Raw genomic sequence first — 22,448 nt, forward strand, 5'->3', positions numbered from 1 at the left:
CGCCACCAAAGGGAAGATCTTCCGCCAGGCTAGGTGTTATGCCTGGGGAACCGCCGACTAAACATCGTTGGAGCCGCGGTTCCCCAGGCATAACACCTAGCCTGGCGGAAGATCTTCCCTTTGTGGCGGTCGAGCCGAATCATCGCTCACGCTACAATATTAATATTTTTAAGTAGGTAGGAAGGTAAATAATAAACACCGCTATTATAAATGCTAAAAAACACAAAATATAAGGTACTAACCTTAGTCAGATGATATTTTGAAGAATATTTTGCACTCAGAAGAAACTTTCATTCAGCCCGCAACTTTATTTTTATTTTTAGTACATAAGTAATATTTTTAGAACTACCTACAATATAATTTGATAGAGCTGGTGCAAAGTAAAATTAAGAATAATTTAACTCAATAAGCTTAAAGATTACTTAATTCATATTAAATAATACCTAGCATACAAACCGAAAAACTAAAAATACCTATATACAACACACGTAACACAACCCCGTACCGGGTGCTGCACTGCCTGCACTGCAGTAGTGATGTGCAATTTTAACTAAAAGTGATCAATCGATTATTCAACGACGTCGATAAAAGTCGATAACATGATATCAGTCAACGACGTATGCGGTGTACGGTGGGCGACATGTGCATGCAACGCAATTAGTAGTTCGTATTAGAATAATAATCTTAAAGAACTATTTAATCGACAATCGCGCACCACAACTGCGCGATTTCGATTCAGTCGATTGTATATTTAACAATAATCGCCTATCGCTATGCACACTGTTATTGACAACTGACAACGAACGATAGATAGTATTGCCAATACTCTCGGAAAAAAGGCGCTAAATCGATCCCAAAAAGAGCTAGATGACACAAAATTAGAAAAAAAAATTGTTCAGTATCATTTCTTTAATTCAATTTTCTGCCGTATATCGTAAAAAATCTATGAAATCCTTGAATACTAGTATTTTATAATAGAAACATAATATAACCGGACTCGCGGAGAAAGAATTCCATTGCATTATTTTTATAGTCACGTTTCTACCTGTCTATTAAAATGGACCAAAAACTGCTATAAAATTACGTTTGGTTTTTAGAAGTGATAATTTTAATTTAATAACTTTTTTCTTGTTATTTAATTATTTTTTATGAAAGGTCATGTACGTACAAGTGTATATTCTGTGGAAATTTTAAACGTCTACCTCTTACCGTAATAAATATTAAGAAAAATATACGAAAAAATCACGAAAATTATAGAATGGAGAGTAATTTTATTTTTAGTACTTGTTATAGCGGCTACCTTAATACATAATTTATGAAAATTTCAGGTTTCTAGTTATCACGGTTTATACAATACAACCAAGTGACAGACAGACACCGGTGTAGTAATAGGGTCCCGTTCTAATCTTTTAGGTACGGACGGAACCCTTAAAAAGATGACAAATGGCATGTTAAATACCTACATTATAGCTGCAAAGGTACTTATGTCATTTTAAATAATTATATTATAATGTCACATTGAATTATCTTTTCTATTTACAGCATATAAATATTATGTGTACAAACTTGCATTGTTTGTCACATTTAATTTTATTTGAGTATTTACATAGTTAAATGTGACTGTCAATGCGTTTTGTTCACTAACTTGATATATTTTGTTTGATGTGTTGTATGGCTAGTAAAATAAAACGCAATACCAAATCAACCAATCGGTGATTAGAAAGTTTGAAGTAATAGCCAATCACAAGGCAGTGATGGAAATTCGACAAATCATATTCTTGACGCAGTGTATGAAGTAGTGAAAGGTGAAAGGATTTTATAGAAAAAAAAACATCCAACTCCAAGATGAAAAATCACAAAATGGCTGATGCATCGAGCAAGGTGTGTCGTCGCCGCGGATAATCGAGCCATCATCGGAAATATCCTGTGTATTCAGTGAAAAGTTTTGGTGTATTTATTACTGGTTCGTAACTTTATATTGTGGTTAATTAAGGTGGATTAAGTATGTTTGATGTTCAGCTATCTACGCAGGCAGCCATGGATCTGGGAAGATGGAATCTTGGATGTATGGAGGTGACGAGAAAGAATCGCGTTTGGCCTGTACCGTAAGGCCTCGCCGCGTGAGCCCGCAGGCTGCATGCTTGCCTCGCGAGGGCATCATATTCGTTCGCGTGCCTGCGTTAGGCATTCCGTGTCGTGATACATCGAGCCCGCGCGCCGCTTTCGTGGTAATAAGATGTCCGTTCTTTACAGCGGCGCCGCGGGCTACGCGTCAACCCATCGCGAGGCACCGTCGCCCGCGCCTGGGGATTCGCCCCGCGAATCGCGCGCGTCCTTGGAGCCCTAGCTCCTTCCTTATCGTGAGCGGAGCGCTGAAGGTAAGTCTCTTTGTGTATTGAGTAGGTGAGATGATGAAAAATCGATAGGTAAGCGCAGCCATCTTGAGAACGGTCTAAAAATAGAACACCGAGTAGGGCGAGAATGAATGAGCTCGTCAGTTTTTGGTTCAATAAACTCTTATGTTTTTCGGTAATGAAGACAAAAAACTGAGGTTTCATTTTGTTGTATTATTGTTATAGTTTAAAAAAGTAAATTTTATGGGGCATATTTTGTGTCAAACCCATTTATAGGATGACAGTAATCTTTCCCTTTAGCTTCACAATGACACTTTTTTCTCTCAAAAGTAAGCTGATTTTGAACTGTAAGTTTCAAATGATGCATGCAAGGAATTAAATTAAGTTTCCATCAATAAGTATATTAAAACATGTACTAACACATTAGAAACATATTGTAATGTTTGTTTTTGTACAGTCAGCTGGTCATCTGTCATACATCTATTTCTGCCAGTGTTAAAAATATTTCTGTATAATAAAAAAAAAAGAATTGTGCATGCATATGTTTTGATCAAGATTGTCCAACTTTATACATTAAAAAAAATTCAGAATTGATAACTAAACAAAAATTGATTATTTTGTATCTTATTATTCAAGCAACTTTAGATTCTAATTCAACAGAACAAAATCACAAGTTACAGGTAGTACATAAATAATAATGAAAAGACTGAAAGGACTGTTTTAATAACAAATAAGATTCAAATAGTGACAGCTTGGCAACCCATTGCCTGCAAGACGAATCTAAAGTTTATTAACTTTTTCCTTAGTCACCTTTTATAATATCCATGGGAACGACAATAAAGTGACATGGGAGTAGTAAAAGGTAGTAATGTGACACAAATATTTCCCCATGCTAGAATGTCGTCCCGTCGCAACGGGTCCGTGTCCCGGGCAGCGGAGACAGCGTCCAAGAACCGATTGCACATGGACAGGAATCCGCAGCATTCGCGTATCACCGGTGAGAGATATAATATTGACTTTCTTTTAAGGCATTGCATGGTTTTATTCATTTTTCAAAACTACATGGGGCAGGTGGGTAGATTAGGTTAGGTTAGGTGTGTAGGTTCATATTAATGGCACTAATAATAAAGAGAAATGTTTTGTGTGTATGTAACAAATATACTCAAAACTACTGGGTTGATTGTATTTATATTTTGTTCATATTAGGTTATATCATTATAATCTGGTTATGTGTCTTTGCCAACAGATCCGTCTAACCCGGCTGGCCGTCGTAAGGAGATTGATAACGTCATGAAGAGGGCCAGGCAGGCGTCCCCCGGCAGCTGGGACAGGAAGCTTCTGGAAGTAGAGGAGAAGGACCCTAACAGGTGACCGTCTGAATTGATCTAGTGTTGAAACAAACATACATACAGACTGCTCCCGCTTCCTCCACACTCATTACTATTTTCATGCATAACTCCCCTTTTCAAGACATTCGAAATTTTGTGCTTGAAAGTTCGACGTGGCCGGCCTTGTCCCATTTTGACAGTCTAGTGTTGAAAGCCTTAAATTTCAGTCGTACGAATTGTTTTCTTCTTCCTCCTGGCGTTAGTCCAAGTTACTTCCTCACCTCCCTGGAGAATACCCTGGGGTGCACCTTTACAACCATGTGCCTGGATTGGTTTAGTCAGGTTTTTACATAATTCACCTCCTGACTGACTAGATTATTATACAGGCCGCCCGCGACTTCGACCGCATGGAAACCCTATCAATCCCGCGGGAACTCCGGGATAAAATATAGCCTATATGTTATTCTGGGTCTTCAGCTACCCACATACCAAATTTCATCGTAATCGGTTTAGTAGTTTTTGCGTGAAAGAGTAACAAACATCCATACTGACATCGTGACATACAAACTTTCGCATTTATAATATTCGCATTAGTAGGACGTTGTGCGTCTTGGCCGTTGATTTTTGTACCCACAAATGTACAAAGAATGTTTAACGGGCAGATTTGAAAAGCGTTACAAACAAAATCGCTGGAGATTTTAAACAGTTATAGCTATTCTTACGGTTATTCAGTGTATCACTAAATTGTTATATTCCTATCATGTTTTCAAGTTTTAACTTTAATGTGAATATGGATGAATTTGTCTTTCGTATTATGGGCCTGTAAGTAGCCTGAAATAAATGGATTTTTTATTTTAATATTTTCTATGTAGATGGCGCCATACTGGCTACAAACAACTTTACCTGGAGGGGTCAGGATCGGCCTCCCCGAAGAGATCCAGGTCACCGATAACAGGTCGCAGGTCCAGGACTAGGTGAGTAATGAGTATATACCGATGTATGATGTATAGTCCGATGAAAATGCTGCAGTGTAGTTTGTTCCGCCGCTTCTTCTAAACATGCGCTTTGGAAGCGGTAGTAGTTATAATTAGATTTAAGTTATGTGACGTCAATAAGTGATACCTTGTATCCAATTTTGAAAATAAATCTATTCTATTCTATTCTATACAAAAAATCACGCCTCTTTCCCGAAGGCACTTAACGTCGTTCCACTCGCCACGATCCGTGCATACTCCGTTCATCCTAACATTTCTCATGCAAGCTTTGGGTACTCTTCTACCGGACCTTTAGCACAGGCATCAAAATTCAAAATTTTGTTCGTTATTATGGGTCACTTCAATACGTATCACACAATAATTGTCACATCTTTTGGTTTCACAACATTGTTTGTCGTCAAAATATAAAATCTTGTATTTTCAAAATAAATCCAAAAATTGTTATTCATTGTTATAGGATACTACATATCACTTAATAATAGTCAAACCTTTTGATTTCACAACATTGGTTGACGTCAAATAAATCACAAATCTTAAAACTAAGTTTACCGCCGCTTCCGAAGCGTCAGTGCGGAAGGAGCGGTAACAAACTGCACTGCAGCATTTTCTTATGTCTTTTTTTTTCTCCACAGATCGCCCCCACCCCTGCGCCGTTCCCGGTCGCCGATCGGTCGTCGCTCGCCGAGGAAGTCGCGGACACCCAGGCGGAGCCCGAGGCGAAGCCCCGTCAGGTGACTACTTGTAATTTATATTTTGGTAGAGAGGGCTACGCCCGCGTACAACGAACAATCTTAATACATACCATACATACATGCATATTGCGCCGTGTGGTTCCCGGCACCAATACAAAAAAGAATGGGACCACTCTATCTCTTTCCCATGGATGTCGTAAAGGCGATTAAGGGATAGGCTTACATACTTGGGATTCTTTTTCAGACGATGGGCTAGCAACCTGTCACTATTTGAATCTCAATTCTATCAGTAAGCCAAATAGCTGAACGTGGCCATTCACTCTTCTCAAGACTGTTGGCTCTGTCTACCCCGGTATATAGGCGTGACCATATGTATGTATGTATGAAGATCATGCAGGTTTGAACACAAAATATACATAGTTTACTTTATTTTATAGTTAGTAAAAAAATATATTAATAATAATAATTTGTTTAATACGTGTTTGTGCAGCCGGCGCCGCTCGCGGTCGGCGGCGCGGCGCGCGCGCGCGGAGCCCCGCCGCCCCCGGCCTCCGTCGCCGCCGCCCCGGCAGGTAAATGAACGATTCTATTTATTCTTCACTACATAGTATAAAACAAAGTCGCTATTTTAGTCTGTTTGTCTGTATGCTTAAATCTTTAAAATTACGCAACGGATTTCGATGCGGTTTTTTGTAAAAGGTAGAGTGATTGAAGAGGAAGGTTTTTATGTATAATAACATTTATAATTTTGCACCCGTGCGAAGCCGGGGCGGGTCGCTAGTAATCTCTATACATTTATTTTCAAAATTGGATACAAGGTATCACTTATTCACGTCACATCACTTAAATCTAATTGTAACTACTACCGCTTCCGAAGCGCATGTTTAGAAGAAGCGGTGGAACAAACTACGCTGCAGCGTTTTCAGCGGACGTCATTTTACAAGTGTAGATCTCTTAAAGCTAAATCGTGGACGAATGCACATTGTCTGCATTCAAAAACATGAATGAATGTAAAACTTATGATTTTAAATGACAACCCCTATCCCCTTAGTCACCTTTTATAACATACATACAAGGGATACAAGATAGAGTGGTCCTATATTAAAATGCGTGCTTAATAAAATTAATATAACAAAAACAAAATTTATATACAAATGATAACTCTATATTATGTATGTTTAATAAATAAATATATATACGGGACACATTACACAGATTTGAGTTGGTGATAATGTTATTTCATATTAAGTTATTATGTATTTTTTAATTTTTTTTATTTCACTTAGTGTATGTTTGATGCAACTCAAAACCGGTTTGGCTTGTGTTTTTCATTTGATGATGCTAATGGTATTTTTTTTTTAATCTTTTTTTTTTTAATTAAATCAATCTCGTCCACAGTCATCGGGCTCCGGGTCGTCTGTCAGCAGCTGCTCGGACGAGTCCTGTTCGGTTTGCTCGGCCAAAAACAAGAAGGGACCCCCGGCTCCACCCAAAGGTGCTAAGCCACCACCGCCCAGGTAATTTACTTGTAATATATACATACATATAATCATGTCTATATCCCCTGCGGGGGTGGACAGAGTGAATGGTTTTGAACAGACTGATAGGCCATGTTACCATGAATGTCGTAAAAAGCGACTAAAGGATAGGCTTATAAATGGTTTAGATTGCTTATACAATGGGCTAGCAACCTGTCACTATTTCAATCTCAATTCCATCATCAAGCCATACAGCTGAACACGACCTGTCAGTGATTTCAAGACCGTCGGCTCTGTCCACCCCGCAACGGATATAGACGTGACAAAATGTAAAATAATCGCTAGGATTACGTTCGCGGTGAAGGTTTCTTTTAAAAATTACATTTCTCTCTTTTCAGGCCTAAATCCAATTCGCCGAGCCGCAAGCGGCCCGCGCCGGCGGCGGCGTCCCGGGCTGTGCAGCCGACGCGGGAGCTGCTCAAGGCCAGGGAGGGCAGCAAGCGCACCAGGGAGGAGAAGGTGGGTCATTCCCAGTGGGACGAGCCTTATAATTTAATTTTTATTCCCGTTCGTCCCACCAAGAATGATGGTGGGACGAACAAAATTGCATGAGAATCAGTCAAGCTTTTTCGGAGAAGTATGGGAACGAAGAGAATTTTATATATAACATTTATTTACTTATTTATGTATGTACATAGAAAACATCGAGACTGATAATCATAAGACACAAAATAACATTAGGTTCTGCTTATTTCAAAAGAAATCTCTTCCAGTAGATCTGATATAGGAGATATGATCGAAAGGGTCACATACATAATATTTAGTTGTGTCCACACACATAACTAATTGTAGACAAAGGTGAACAAATACATAAATAAAATACATATGTAAATATTGAATAATAAACTTTCATAAAATATATACAATATATATGAATTAGCAAGGTTAAATTTTAAATTGGGACAGTGATTTAGTCTTTATTTTATTTATGTAGGTACACAAATGGAGTGGTCCTTTTCTACTATTCGTGTCGGGAACCGCACGAATTTAATTTAACCTTTTTATAAATCACATGACACGTTTTTGACAGTGACATAAGCCCACTAATCCTAAAACTATATTAAACCGCGTCCGCTAACCAACAATAGGCATGATGACAATTTTTTTTTGTTTTGGGCTTAATTTAGTTTCACAACAACTAAAACATTGGTCAAATAACGGCATCAATAAACAATAAACTACCTGACATATACGAAGTAACATAACACATTATTTGAACTAGTCCAAAACGCCCCGTACAAAACGCTACTCAAGTGTGACGTCACACTAGAGTTACTTGTTCTCGTCATGAACTTCATTTGTATGGCAGCTACCTTAATTATTCCATTTATGGATATGTCTTAATAAAAGTTATTCCAAATTTTATTTATTCACGCCTGGCATAGTTATTTTAAAACTAAAAATTCACGTAACGTATACATGTATCCTATCATGTTATTAAAAAATTAATATTGTTTTAAGACCTCGTTATCATCCCTATTGTGCTCACCAGGTACTGGAATGGCAACGCTCTCAGCTATCGGCGAACATGTCGTCCCGGCCGCCGCTGCCCGCCGCGCACATCAAGCGCGAGGGGGAGCGCCGCCCGCCGCCCGCCGCCGCCCCGCCCGCGCCCGCCGGAGCCCCGGCCTCCGCGCGCCGCGCCCGGGGCGTGTCCCCCGCCGCCATCGCGGCCGCGCTGGCCGATAGTGGTGACAGCGAGTCCACCGCCAGCGAGGAGCAGCCGCAGAGGTGTGTTTTTGTGTACTGTATAGAATAGATTTATTTTCAAAATTGGATACAAGGTATCACTTATTGACGTCACGACGTATCTGTGTTCTGTTCGGTCGGCTGGGTTGATGATTGGTGGAGATTATTTGGAAATTGGCATACATAGTACATGTGGAGAGAGGTAGTCTCTGCCTACCAATCTGGGAAAGAGGCGTGATTTTATGTTTGTATGTATGTATGTACATATGGTCACGTCTATATCCCTTGCGGGGTAGACAGAGCCTGCAAGTCTTGAAAAGACTGAACGACCACGTTCAGCTGTTTGGCTTAATGATAGAATTGAGATTCAAATAGTGACAGGTTGGTAGCCCATCATCTAAAAAAAAGAATCCCAAGTTTGTAAACCTATCCCTTAGTCACCTTTGGAAAGATTATCATATCCATGGGAAAGAGACGGAGTGGTTCTATTCTTTTTTGTATCGTTGCCGGGAACCACACGGCACATTTGAGATTTTTTTCTTTTTCAATAAATATATTATATTGTTACTACTTTAGCATAATATGATAACTTTTAACATGTCTTTATAATACAGCTGTTTGTTATTCCTGATGAATAAATAAATAAATTGATCTTTCCCATCGCCCACAACTACTTTAGCATATAATAACTTTTAACATGTCCTTATAATATAGCTGTTTGTCATTCCTAATGAATCAATAAATAAATTAATCGATCTCCCGGTCTGACTCTGTCCGTACTTCTTTAGCATATAATAACTTTTAACATGTCTTTATAATATAGCTGTTTGTCATTCCTCATGAATAAATAAATAAACAAATCGATCACCCGCAGGCTGACTCTGTCCGTACTACTTTAGCATATAATAACTTTTAACATGTCCTTATAATATAGCTGTTTGTTATTCCTGACGAATAAATAAATAAACTGATCTTCCGCAGGCTGACTCTGTCCGTACTACTTTAGCATATAATAACTTTTAACATGTCCTTATAATATAGCTGTTTGTCATTCCTGATGAATAAATAAATAAATTGATCTTTCCCATCGCCCACAACTACTTTAGCATATAATAACTTTTAACATGTCCTTATAATATAGCTGTTTGTCATTCCTAATGAACAAATAAATAAATAAATTGATCTTCCACAGGCTGATTCTGTCCGTACTACTTTAGCATAATATGATAACTTTTAACATGTCTTTATAATACAGCTGTTTGTCATTCCTGATGAATAAATAAATAAATTGATCTTTCCCATCGCCCACAACTACTTTAGCATATAATAACTTTTAATGTGCCGTGTGGTTCCCGGCACCATTACAAAAAAGAATAGGACCACTCCATCTCTTTCCCACGGATGTCGTAAAAGGCGACTAAGGGATAGGCTCATAAACTTGGGATTCCCCTTTTAGGCGATGGGCCAGCAACCTGTAACTATTTGAATCTCAATTCTATCACTAAGCCAAACAGCTGAGCGTGGCCTATCAGTCTTTTCAAGACTGGTGGCTCTGTCTACCCCGCTGGGGATATAGACGTGATCATATGTATGTATGTATGTAACTTTTAATATGTATTTATAATATAGCTGTTTGTTATTCCTGATGAATAAATAAATAAATCGGTTTATAGATATTTATTGACTCATAAAGAATACAATAATTCACTTATAATGAGTCTAAAACTAATTTATAAATAATTCGTAAAAATATTGACGCAAATAAACAGCGTAGTTTTCGAAAAAGTTAAGTAATTTACAAAATTTCGGTGTAGATATAATTTTTAAGTCTTCCTTTAAACAAAGTCAAAGATTTTATGTTTTTTAAAGTCCTTAGGTAAGTCATTAAACATTTTTGCTCCTTCATATAATATATCACTCTTTCCATATTTAGTTCTAGGTGTGGGTAATTTTATTTAAATAAATCGATCACTAGTTACATACATACATACAAACGATCGATCAATAATCGATCGTTTGTATGTATGTATGTAACTTTTAACATGTCTTTATAAATATAGCTGTTTGTCATTCCTAATGAACAAATAAATAAACAAATCGATCACCCGCAGGCTGACTCTGTCCGAGCGGTTCGGCAAGATGGCGCAGTGGTCGGCGGACAGGTCGGCGCGGCTGGAGAACATGCGCATCACGCGGCGCGAGGCCACGCTGCACGTGCGCATCGAGCGCGGCGGGGAGCCCCGCGCGCCCGAGCTGGACGCGGAGCCCTACCCGTGAGTGGCTACACATATATATACATACATACATACATACATAAAATCACGCCTCTTTCCCGGAGGGGTAGGCAGAGACTACCTCTTTCCACTTGCCACGATCTCTGCATACTTCTTTCGCTTCGTCCACATTCATAACTCTCTTCATACAAGCTCGGCGGTTATATATTACTACATATATATTAGGTACTAGGTACTACATATATATTACTACATATATATTAGGTACTACGTATATATTATACATATACATATGGTCACGTCTATATCCCTTGCGGGGTAGACAGAGCCAACAGTCTTGAAATGACTGATAGGCCACACATTCAGCTATTTGGCTTAATGATAGAGTTGAGATTCAAATAGTGACAGGTTGCTAGCACATCGCCCAAAAAAGAATCCCAAGTTTGAAGCCTATCCCTTAGTCGCCTTTTACGACATCCATGGGAAAGAGATGGAGTGCTCGTATTCTTTTTTCTATTTGGTGCCGGGAACCACACGGCACGTATATATATATATATATATATATATATATATATATATATATATATATATATATATATCTATCTACTAGAGGCCGCCCGCGACTTCGTCCGCATGGAAACCCTATCAATCCCGCGGGAACTCTGGGATAAAAAGTAGCCTATGTGTTATTCTGGGTCTTCAGCTACCTACATACCAAATTTCATGGTAATCGGTTCAGTAGTTTTTGCGTGAAAGAGTAACAAACATCCATACAAACTTTCGCCTTTATAATAGTAGTAGGATATATATATATACGTTGAATAATATAGATATTTTAAACTAATTATTTTCTCCTCTTTTCTCCTTCTATCTAACTTAAATTTAATTTATATGTGTAAACCATTTATGTAATGTATTACGTTAACCAGTTACTTATTTAGCTATTTTGTCAATTGTTATGTTGTCAACACACTAGCATAATTTTTATATGTTTTTGTAAATTTTTTCGGCGCTATTTGTCTATTTAATATGTAATTCTAATTGTAAAAAATGTTGTAATGACTGTTTGTGCCAAAATAAACAAAACACTATCTTCTGTAGGAATTAAAAATCTTTAATAGCTATACTTCCTACATACATATACATACATAAAATCACACCTCTTTCCTGATATATACATATACCCAAAATAACTAGTCCAAGCGGACGAAGTCGCGGGCACAGCTAGTTTATCATACATAACATACATATAATCACGTCTATACACCTTGCGGGGTAGACAGAGATTACAATAACAGTCTTGTAAAGACTGATAGGCCACGTTCAGCTGTTTGGCTTTATGATAGAATTGCTATTCAAATAGTGACTAGAGGTTGCTAGGCTGTGTCTTAATCGCCCTTTACGACATCCATGAGAAGAAATAACCAATATAATTGTGTTCCAGCGGGCTGGACCCGGCGCCGGTGGGCAGCTACCCCGAGGAGCTGCTGGCGGTGGCGCCGGGCGGGCTGCCGTCGTGGGACGACGTTCGAGTCCGCTACGACTATTACAAGAAGCGGGGCTATTTGAGAGGTGAGCTATGTATATATAATGAATTATCAATATGCCTGTTTATTTAGAAATAAAGAGGTAATTGCGTTTCTGTGAACAAAAGATTTATTTATTTACAAAAGTTTTTTAACACTTTGAGTAAATGTTTAGTTTATAAGCTATTATGACATTAGCTTATAAACTAAACATTTACTCACCTGTGAACAAAAGAAACAACATTTAAAGCCCTTATTTCGGGTCTATTTTAATAATTTCATAGGCAAGATTCTTACAATAAAATATCTGTTACACTACCTACACAAAATAATTCCAACCTCAATAATCACACTTGACGCGGCAAAATTTAAATTGCATACATTACATAAAGAATACCTATAAGTTTTCTTTACATATAATATATTCATATAGACCTAGACGAACGTATCTTGATCAAATTAAGGACGTCCTGGTAAAGGGTCAGGTCGAGAGTGCCCGAAACCGCCGAGCTTGCATGAAGAGAGTTATGAATGTGGATGAAGCGAAGGAAGTTTGACGGCCTCTGTGGCGCAGCGGTAGTACGCTTGTCTGTGACACCGGAGGTCCCGGGTTCGAATCCCGGCCGGGGCGTGATGAGAAACAAACTTTCTCTGATTGCCCAGGCCAATCTTGGATGTGGTGTATCTATGTAAGTATTTTTTATAAAATAACTAGCTTTCCGCCCGCAGCTTCGCCCACGTGTAATTCGGTTATATATAGCGTTTTTTAATGATCTCGACAGGGCTTTTTCTTCCACAGGCTGAAATCTTGTTACAACTGGAATTAAATATAGCCTGTGTTACTCAGGGATGATGTAGCTTTCTAATGGTGAATGTTTGAAATCGATTCAGTAGTTTCGGAGTTTATCGGAGGCCTTACAGGATTTCCTTCTGTTTAAGTATTTGCGTCTGATAGTCATCATCCCATGTGAATGAGCTGATGATGGAAGGTACAACTCCTCAACGGTTAGGAGTTGAAAGAAAATTCTTACGAAGTTATACGTACATGTGAGGCTATTAGGTTGACCTGATAATAAAAAGTAAATCTCATTAACGTTAAGAATTTAGGTGAAAATGGATGCGGACAAATTTCGTCTCTTCACTTGTTTCCTTTTAGCTGTTTGTATGGGTAGTGTTAACACAAAATAGGGATTTAAAGGCGTGATGTTATTAATGTTATGCATGTATGTACATAATTATGTATGTTATTATGTATGTTAAAGAGACGACTGAAAGTTGTCATACAAAGTCTTTTTTTTTAAGGATGGGAAATCATCAAATGACCTCTCCCGCTCTGGGTGGAACGGAAGGGAGTGTCAGACTTTTACTGACTAAAACCCACCTCGTTCCTTCAGTTGCCCTTTGCGTTCCGGGGCCACGGTATCTCGTTAGAACTTTCCCGCAGCCCCGGCTCAGTTTATCCCTTTTCCCCCCCTTGGGGGTTGACATTTCAAAAATCCCTTCTTAGTGCTCACTTATGTTACTAAAGGAACCTCTGATCAACATCTCAGACTCCTATACCGAGCGGTTTCGGCTGTGCGTTAATAAATCAGTCACCCAATCGCACCCCCTAAATCACGATTGGAGGGTAGTTTGAAAAAACTTATAATGTCAAACATATTTACTTGCCTATGTACGTGTTCATGCCAAGTTTCAAGTTTATAAACCCAAGGAATAAGATTTTTCATAGAAACGTTTTTACCCCTTTTCCCCCCCCTTGGGGGTTGAATTTCCAAAAATCCTTTCTTAGTGCTCCCCTACATATCCCAAGGAACCTACATTCCAAATTTCAGCTGTCTACGACCAGTAGTTTCGACTGTGCGTTGTCTGTCAGTCAGTCACTCAGTAACGGAAGAGTTTTATATATATAGATAGTATCGTTGAGTTAGTATCTCGTGACACAAGTCTCGAACTTACTTCGAGGCCAACTCAATCAGTGTAATTTGTCCCGTATATATTTATTTATATATTTATTATTTATTATACATACATACATAAAATCACGCCTCTTTCCCGGAGGGGTAGGCAGAGACTACCTCTTTCCACTTGCCACGATCTCTGCACACTTCCTTCGCTTCATCCACTTTCATAACTCCCTTCATGCAAGCTCGGCGGTTTCGGGCACTCTCGACCTGACCCTTTACCAGGACGTCCTTAATTCGATCAAGATACGTTCGTCTAGGTCTTCCCACTCCGACCTTTCCCTCCACACTCTCCTTGTATATCATGTTTTCAATAAAACAAAAGGAAATGAAAAGAAAATATTATTATTTTGACAGGTCTAACCCTCGGCGATTACGTGAAGTGGGAGGAGTGGTGGTACAAATATCAGGAGTGGCTCAAACGGGAGAGGGCCTACGAGCGGTGGGCTGACGGCGACGTCGGGACGGTGAGTGTTTATTTATTTATGTACATACATACATACAGATAATCACGTCTATATCCCTTGCGGGGTAGACAGAGCCTACAGTCTTGTAAACACTGATAGGCCACGTTCAGCTGTTTGGCTTTAAGATTGGATTGAGATTCAAATAGTGACAGGTTGCTAGCCCATCGCCTAACGCAAGAATCCCAAGTTTACCATCCCTAAGTCGCCTTTTACGACATCCATGAGAAAGAGACGTAGTGGTCCTATCATATTTTTCTATAAGTGCCGATTTTTGTTTCTCTTAATATATCTGTATTGTGTTCAAACATGTCATGGACCGTTGTATTCCACGCGTGATTACCAAGCCGTTCAAATTGCAGACGCGGCGCGAGCGTCGCCGGCGCGGCGGGCGGCACCGGCGCAGCTGAGGGCGCGCCGCCCCCGCCGCGGTCCTCAGCGTGGACCTCGGGGGGGCGCCGCGGCTCTGAGCGGCTCCGTGCTGGTGGTGAGTGCCCCCGCATGCATACACCCACGCTCGCACACATACGCGCACACGCACATCCTTACATGCAAAAACACACATTCACACACACACATATCTATACTAATATTATAAAGCTGAAGAGTTTGTTTTGTTTGTTTGTTTGTTTGTTTAAACGCGCTAATCTCAGAAACTACTGAACCGATTTGAATAATTCTTTCACTGTTAGATAGTTTATTTATCGAGGAAGGCTATAGGCTACATTTTATCCCGGATTTTCTACGGGAAACGTCAACAATGCAGGTGAAAGTTGAATGAGTCGGCCATCTGCGAGCTTTCCACGCGAACGCTGCGCAAACCAACAAAGATATAGTAAAACAATGTACTAAAGATGTGAAGTACTCATTTTTTGCCACAAAAAAGTCCGCGAGAGCATATATCTATCTCTTAAGGTTTACTTACAATAACCACTTTTATGTTCATTTTTTAAGATTATTTTTTCATTATAAACATAAGTTATTTTGAAACCAATTGTCTTTAATTCAGTATTAATTCTTATCCAAATAAATATGTTTATTACTTTCGGCTTTTCGTGTAGACTAAAATTGCCATTAACAGTATATAAATCAGACGAATAGGTTTTGAGATATAGTCGTTATAAGCAATTTGCAGCGAAACATTTAATACGGCGAACCAGCGTTCTTTCTAATACGCGTGACCGCCTGACAAATAACTATTCCACGCGGACGAAGTCGCGGGCACAGCTAGTACATACATAAAATCACGCCTCTTTCCCGGAGACTACCTATACCACGATCTCTGCATACTTCCTTCGCTTCATCCACATTCATAATATATATACACACACACATATATATATACATACATACACCTACACCCACACATATATATATATATACATACATAAACCTACACCCACGCATATATATATATATACATACATAAACCTACACCCACGCACATACACGCACGCACGCACACTTCCATCTATACTAATATTATAAAGCTGAAGAGTTTGTTTTGTTTGTTTGTTTGTTTAAACGCGCTAATCTCAGAAACTACTGAACCGATTTGAATAATTCTTTCACTGTTAGATAGTCTATTTATCGAGGAAGGCTATAGGCTACATTTTATCTCGGATTACCTAAGGGAAACGTGAACAATGACGGTGAAATTTGAATGAGTCGGCCATCTGCGAGCTTTCCACGCGAACGCTGCGCAAACCAACAAAGATATAGTAAAACAATGTACTAAAGATGTGAAGTACTCATTTATTGCCACAAAAAAGTCCGCGAGAGCATATATCTATCTCTTAAGGTTTACTTACAATGACCACTTTTATGTTCATTTTTAAGATTATTTTTTCATTATAAACATAAGTTATTTTGAAACCAATTTTCTTTAATTCAGTATTAATCCTTATCCAAATAAATATGTTTATTACTTTCGACTTTTCATGTAGACTAAAATTGCCATTTACAGTATATAAATCAGACGAATAGGTTTTGAGATATAGTCGTTATAAGCAATTTGCAGCGAAACATTTAATACGGCGAACCAGCGTTCTTTCTAATACGCGTGACCGCCTACATAATGTATGTAATTATACATAAAATCACGCCTATTTTCCGGAGGGGTAGGCAATCACGTCTATATCCTTTGCTTGGGTAGACAGAACCAATTGTCTTGAAAAGACTGATAGGCCACGTTCAGCTGTATGGCCTAATGATAGAATTGAGATTCAAATAGTGACAGGTTGCTAGCCCATCGCCTTTTACGACATCCATGGGAATGAGACGTAGTTGTCCTATTCTCTTTTATAGGTATTGGTGCCGTGAACCACACGGCATATATTATGTCATACACACACACATACATATGGTCACGTCTATATCCCTTGCGGGGTAGACAGCCAACAGTCTTGACTAGACTGAATGGCCATGTCAGCTAGTTGGCTTAATGATAGAATTGAGATTCAAATAGTGATAGGTTGCTAATCCATCGCCTAAAAAGAGAATCCCAAGTTCGTATGCCTATCCCTTAGTCGCCTTTTACGATCCATGGGAGAGAGATGGAGTGGTCCCATTCTTTTTTGTATTGGTGCCGGGAACCACACGGCAAATTATTATATTGTCATTAACTTTTAATTTTTTTTTACAGGGTGACCTTGAAGTGAAGGCATGCATTATGCGTGGAATCACAAAGACAATACCTAGTGTTAAATATTTTTTTTTAGTGCATCTATTGAATTGTGTACCTAAAATTATGGATCAAAAATCATTATTTATATTTAGTGACGTGAATCGACATGTAGTTTTATTATGCTATTGTAATACGCTATATATTTACTTTAGGTCGTCTTCCGAAAAAATAAATAAAAATGCGAATGTGTGTCTGTTTTTATTTTACGTGTAAACATGTGTTTTTAATATAGAAGTGAAGTGTGTACAGTGAACAACACATCAACCTACTCAAATTCAATGCAAATTCACCTTTGTTACCGCCCGTCGTGGAGTTCCAAGCACGGTAACTTGATATGCGGTTGGCTGTACTAAATTAAGGCTTAATATTCTGGTAAGGATATTTATTTATTAATCAGTAACATTATTGTTACTTTCAAATGTTATAATAACATTTGAAATTCACAATGTTATAATAACATTTGAAATTAACAATAATGTAACCGAAGTAAGTAAGCATTGGTGCCGTGTGGTAAAGGTAAAGAATAGGACCACTCCATCTCTTTCCCATGGATGTCGTTAAAGGCGACTAAGGCATAGGCTTACAAACTTGGTATTCTTTTTTGGGCGATGGGCTAGCAACCTGTCACTATTTGAGTCTCAATTCTATTCATTAAGCCAAATATAACAAAATGTTATAAATAATAAATATGTACTTTCTCATACTAAGATATATCAGTTGATCAACTAATTTGTATAGGAGTGTACATTCCCTTTTTTTTAACTTTGCTATTTTCTTAATGAATTAATATAAGTTATTAAGTAAATAAATTTATAAGTCAATAAGTGATACCTTGTATCCAATTTTGAAAATAAATCTATTCTATTCTATTCTGAATCAAATACCACTCTGTATAATTGATTTTATAAATACTTATTCTGTTAACTTATATCTGTGTGATCTTTTCAGTTAACATTAAATTTTTAAGAAACTTATTTTCATACTTATACTAAATAAGCTTAGTCTAGTCTAGTGCATATATTTTAATATACTGGTTAGTATTGTCCAAAAGAAAAGCTGGTTTTTAACGTAATTATATTTATATTTCACTTAAATGTTATCATACGTACATACATACATATGGTCACGTCTTTATCCCTTGCGGGGTAGACAGAGCCAACAGTCTTGAAAAGACTGAATGGCCACGTTCAGCTATTTGGCTTAATGATTATAATTGAGATTCAAATAGTGACAGGTTGCTAATCCATCGGCTAAAAAAGAATCCCAAGTTTGTAAGCCTATCCATTAGTCGCCGTTTACGACAACCATGGGAAAGAGATGGAGTGGTCCTATTCTTTTTTGGTTTGGTGCCGGGAACCACACGGCATTAAATATTTCTTAGCAATCCATAACAAGTTAAAATGACTAATTAGTTTAAAAAAAATTTAAGTGTAAAATGTACATAGGTATTTATTAATAAAAAAGAAATCTCTTGAAAAAAAAATATTTTTTTTATCTAATGTATTCCTCATGATGTAGTTATTACGATAAATTTAGTAAGTATAGGTTTAAAACACGTCTTTTACTTTTTTTGTCTCACGTTCGCAAATTTAAACTTTAATAAAACGTTATAAAATTATTTTTTTACATACTCTGTCTCTGGAAGGGGTAGGCGGAGACTCGAATCATATGAAAAATATCTTTATATGTTCTACAGACTAATAGTCTGCCTCTGTGGCTAAGCGGTAGTGCACTTGTCTGTGACACCGGAGGTCCCGGGTTCGAATCCCGGCCAGGGCATGATGAGAAACGAACTTTCTCTGATCGACCTAGTATTTGGATGTGTTTATAAAAGTCTTTTTTTTTAAATAAAATATAGTAACGTTATGTAAGTGTCTCGTAATACAGTCTCGAAATTACCTCGAGGCTAACTCAATCAGTGTAATCTGTCGAAATTAAAATTCAAAACTTTGCGGGACACTTGCTAATTGTCATATCTTTTGGTTTCACAACATTGGTTGACGACAAATAAATTACTTTAAATTAAGTTTACTGCCGCGTCAGTGCAGAAGAAGCGGTAACAAACTGCACTGCAGCATTTTCAACTTCACAATAATCCAAACTTAGAATAGAAATGACTTTGGACGAGAGAACACATTGTTATAATCAATTGATTTATACGTAATTAAATAAATAATATTAATTTCATTGGGTAAATTATAAATAACTACCAAACCTATTTGATCAAGGTAAGTCCGTCTTCCCCTTGCCTACATTTCCTTTAAAATTCTGTAATAATGTTGTGCTGTGTGCAACAAACATTATTCAAAAGAATGTTAAAAAAAATATAGTAATTAGGTTTTTTTTTTCAAGCATAGATAAGAGATTTTCAGTCTTTTTTTTTTTTATAACAACACATAAGAAAAGTAATTCACTATGGCTTACAAAATTCTATGTAGCGCCAAATGTAACTAGTTATAATTATATTTAGTGAAGTCCTTTTAAAATTATAGTCATATTTTTAACATAGATGTAATTCATAGACTAGATCATGTAACATTAATAATAACTTGTAAATGTAATAAACATGCAATTTTTATATTTTCGGGTTTAAGCGTTAAATTAATGAATTTTATTATAGTAATTTAAAAGTAACATAATTGTGTATATATGTTGTGCAAGGGGATTTTTTTTAAATCCTTTGGTTCGTTAAAAAAGATGAAAATACATACATACATAATCCTGAGGGGTAGGCAGAAACTAAATCTTTATATTTCCGACCATCTCTGCATAATTCTTTAGCTTCTTCAAATAAAAATAATAATTTATCTTTATTATGTTGTTCTATGGATATAATAACTAACATCTAGAACCTTCTTTTTTAAAGCCGGTGACAATATTTTTCTATTTTCGTTATCTTGAAATTTGATAATATGTAGTGAGTGATTAGTTTCTCAGTATGTATGTATAGGCTTATCTCGGAAAGTTGTAAACTTCTGAACTTATTATGATGAAATTTCGTACACGGTTAGAATATAACCTGAAATGACAAGTAAAATATATATTTAATTTAATTTATTTATTCAGATATCATGATCCACTTTGTTAGTAATACAGAAAACTTAGAGATAGTGTATATATATAATTACCCCCACTTTTTATTTCGAAATTCCCACGGGAATCCTAAATAAACTATTTTCATAAAAAAGTCGCGGGTGACGGCTATATGTTAGTAACTAATATGAGAAGGATTTAAAAAAAAAAGCCTTGTTCTAATAAATTTTAGTGAGTGAACAAATTTTATTATGTCTTTAAATTAGTTTTGTAAGGTACCAAATGAAAAAAGTGAAAATGATTTAAGCATTGCTTTGGTAAATAATACCTATTTAGAGGCCACGTTTAGCTGTATGGCATAATGGTATAACATATTATATTGTTTTTGTCACTATATACATATTACAAAATGATCACGCCTTCCCTTCCTGGAGAGGTAGGCAGAGACGCTATGTCTTTCCACTTGCCACGATCCCTACATACTTCAGCGGATTTATATACATTCTCTGAGTCTCTTCGCGTAATTTCTACGGATTGCGATAATCTTTAATTGGAAGGATTAATAAAAAAATCAAGAAATTTTATCTCTAATTTTCAATTAAATCTGACGCGAAGGAGATAATATAAAAAGAAATGTTTTTGCTCACAGAATTTACTGAATCGAAGCTTAAAAAATTGTTACACTTATTTTTGCGGACCTTAGCGCTTGTAAATATATTACGCTTGTATATTTAAATATATTTAAGTATGTAGGGAGAAAATTATGATTATTTTAAAACAACTACATATACAAAAACATAGTTTGATAATGCATAAGTTTTAACTTTCTATATCTTCGGTTATATATAAGGCTTAGACCCGATTTCCACGAAAGAGCAATTTTTGCTTTGCCGATTTTTCTGGAAGAGATCCCTCCACGGGATAAGTCCGCTATTGCAAGTGATATATTTATTTTATAACTATTATCTGTTTCTTGTAACTGTGCAAATTTCTGTGCAATAAAGGTATTACAAACTAACTAACACTCTCTCATCTCTGCGGGTTCGGTACCCCGGGTCCCGCCATCCGACTTCACTCTCTCCACAAGGTCCGCTTTTGGCCGTCCTCAGTTATCAGCAGAGATCGGAATAGGTAGATTGATTTTATGTACTTGCATCATGAATTACCATAGAAAGCATAACATGGATAAGCCTCTTTTCCGGGATTCCATTTCAGTACTTACACTTACAGTAAACTACATTGTCCGCGGGTAAAATAGGACTACAATTTACGTGAACAAAGTCGGGGGAAAACAGCTACCACTAATATATTCTTCATCCCACTTGTAAAAATTCCGGAAAAAATCTTAATACCTAATTTACAAATCCCGCAATCCCGGACGGAGGCATGCCCATATAAATATATACGTTTCAGTTCATTGACCCCAATTCAATCTACCTATTCCGATCTCTGGTTATCAGTCTTATGGCTCGCGTATCATGTTTTACGACCACCGGCCAGGATCTCTTCGGCCAGCCACTTCTATCTGGGCCCCGGCGGAGTCATGTCTCGCCAACGTGTGCATAAACCCTTAGTTTATCATTAAAAGCTTCAATGTAACATACCCCTTATCGAATTCCGTTTTTTTTTTATATAATTTTTCTGTGAACTCTGTGTTGGATTGATCATGTTTTAGATGTGAAAAGGACGAAAGCTATTTCACGAATTTTAAGAATACTAGCTTTTACCCGCGGCTTCGCCCGCGTGGCAATCCATTTAAACAGTTTTTTCTCTATATTAGAATGGGTATGTCTTTAGTGTAAACCATATTGTTTGTATCATGGAATTGTCCTGTTTATAGTGTGCGTCCTCGTAAAAAAAATTTTAATGTAATAACTGCACGTTGTAATTCACTTTTTGATGAAAAAGTACCAGTTTTTGATGCCCGTCGATTTTTTAAAAGCGCAGA

At 37.3% G+C, this 22,448-nt stretch overlaps 1 protein-coding gene across 3 annotated transcripts; it reads left to right on the forward strand.

Annotated features, from left to right (window-relative positions):
* The first annotated feature begins 1,819 nt into the window (after window positions 1–1,819).
* LOC106142956 (serine/arginine repetitive matrix protein 1) lies at window positions 1,820–21,445 on the forward strand. Of its 3 annotated transcripts, none has more exons than XM_060953181.1 (15): window positions 1,820–1,963; window positions 2,254–2,378; window positions 3,251–3,351; window positions 3,601–3,721; window positions 4,555–4,656; window positions 5,310–5,408; window positions 5,860–5,947; window positions 6,768–6,886; window positions 7,246–7,366; window positions 8,400–8,638; window positions 10,708–10,869; window positions 12,275–12,402; window positions 14,675–14,784; window positions 15,144–15,268; window positions 17,426–21,445. In XM_060953181.1, exons 3-14 carry the CDS (start codon window positions 3,252–3,254, stop codon window positions 15,189–15,191), a joined length of 1,437 nt encoding a protein of 478 aa, XP_060809164.1. In that variant the 5' UTR covers window positions 1,820–1,963; window positions 2,254–2,378; window position 3,251; the 3' UTR covers window positions 15,192–15,268; window positions 17,426–21,445. The 3 variants fall into 3 exon arrangements, with proteins under 3 accessions (XP_060809164.1, XP_060809166.1, XP_060809165.1); XM_060953183.1 differs by having other exon boundaries at window positions 5,860–5,941; XM_060953182.1 differs by lacking the exon at window positions 2,254–2,378 and having other exon boundaries at window positions 1,823–1,963.
* Window positions 21,446–22,448: the final 1,003 nt, after the last annotated feature.

This window comes from Amyelois transitella, chromosome 31 (assembly GCF_032362555.1).
Source record: "Amyelois transitella isolate CPQ chromosome 31, ilAmyTran1.1, whole genome shotgun sequence".
In the NCBI taxonomy this organism is placed as follows: domain Eukaryota; kingdom Metazoa; phylum Arthropoda; class Insecta; order Lepidoptera; family Pyralidae; genus Amyelois; species Amyelois transitella.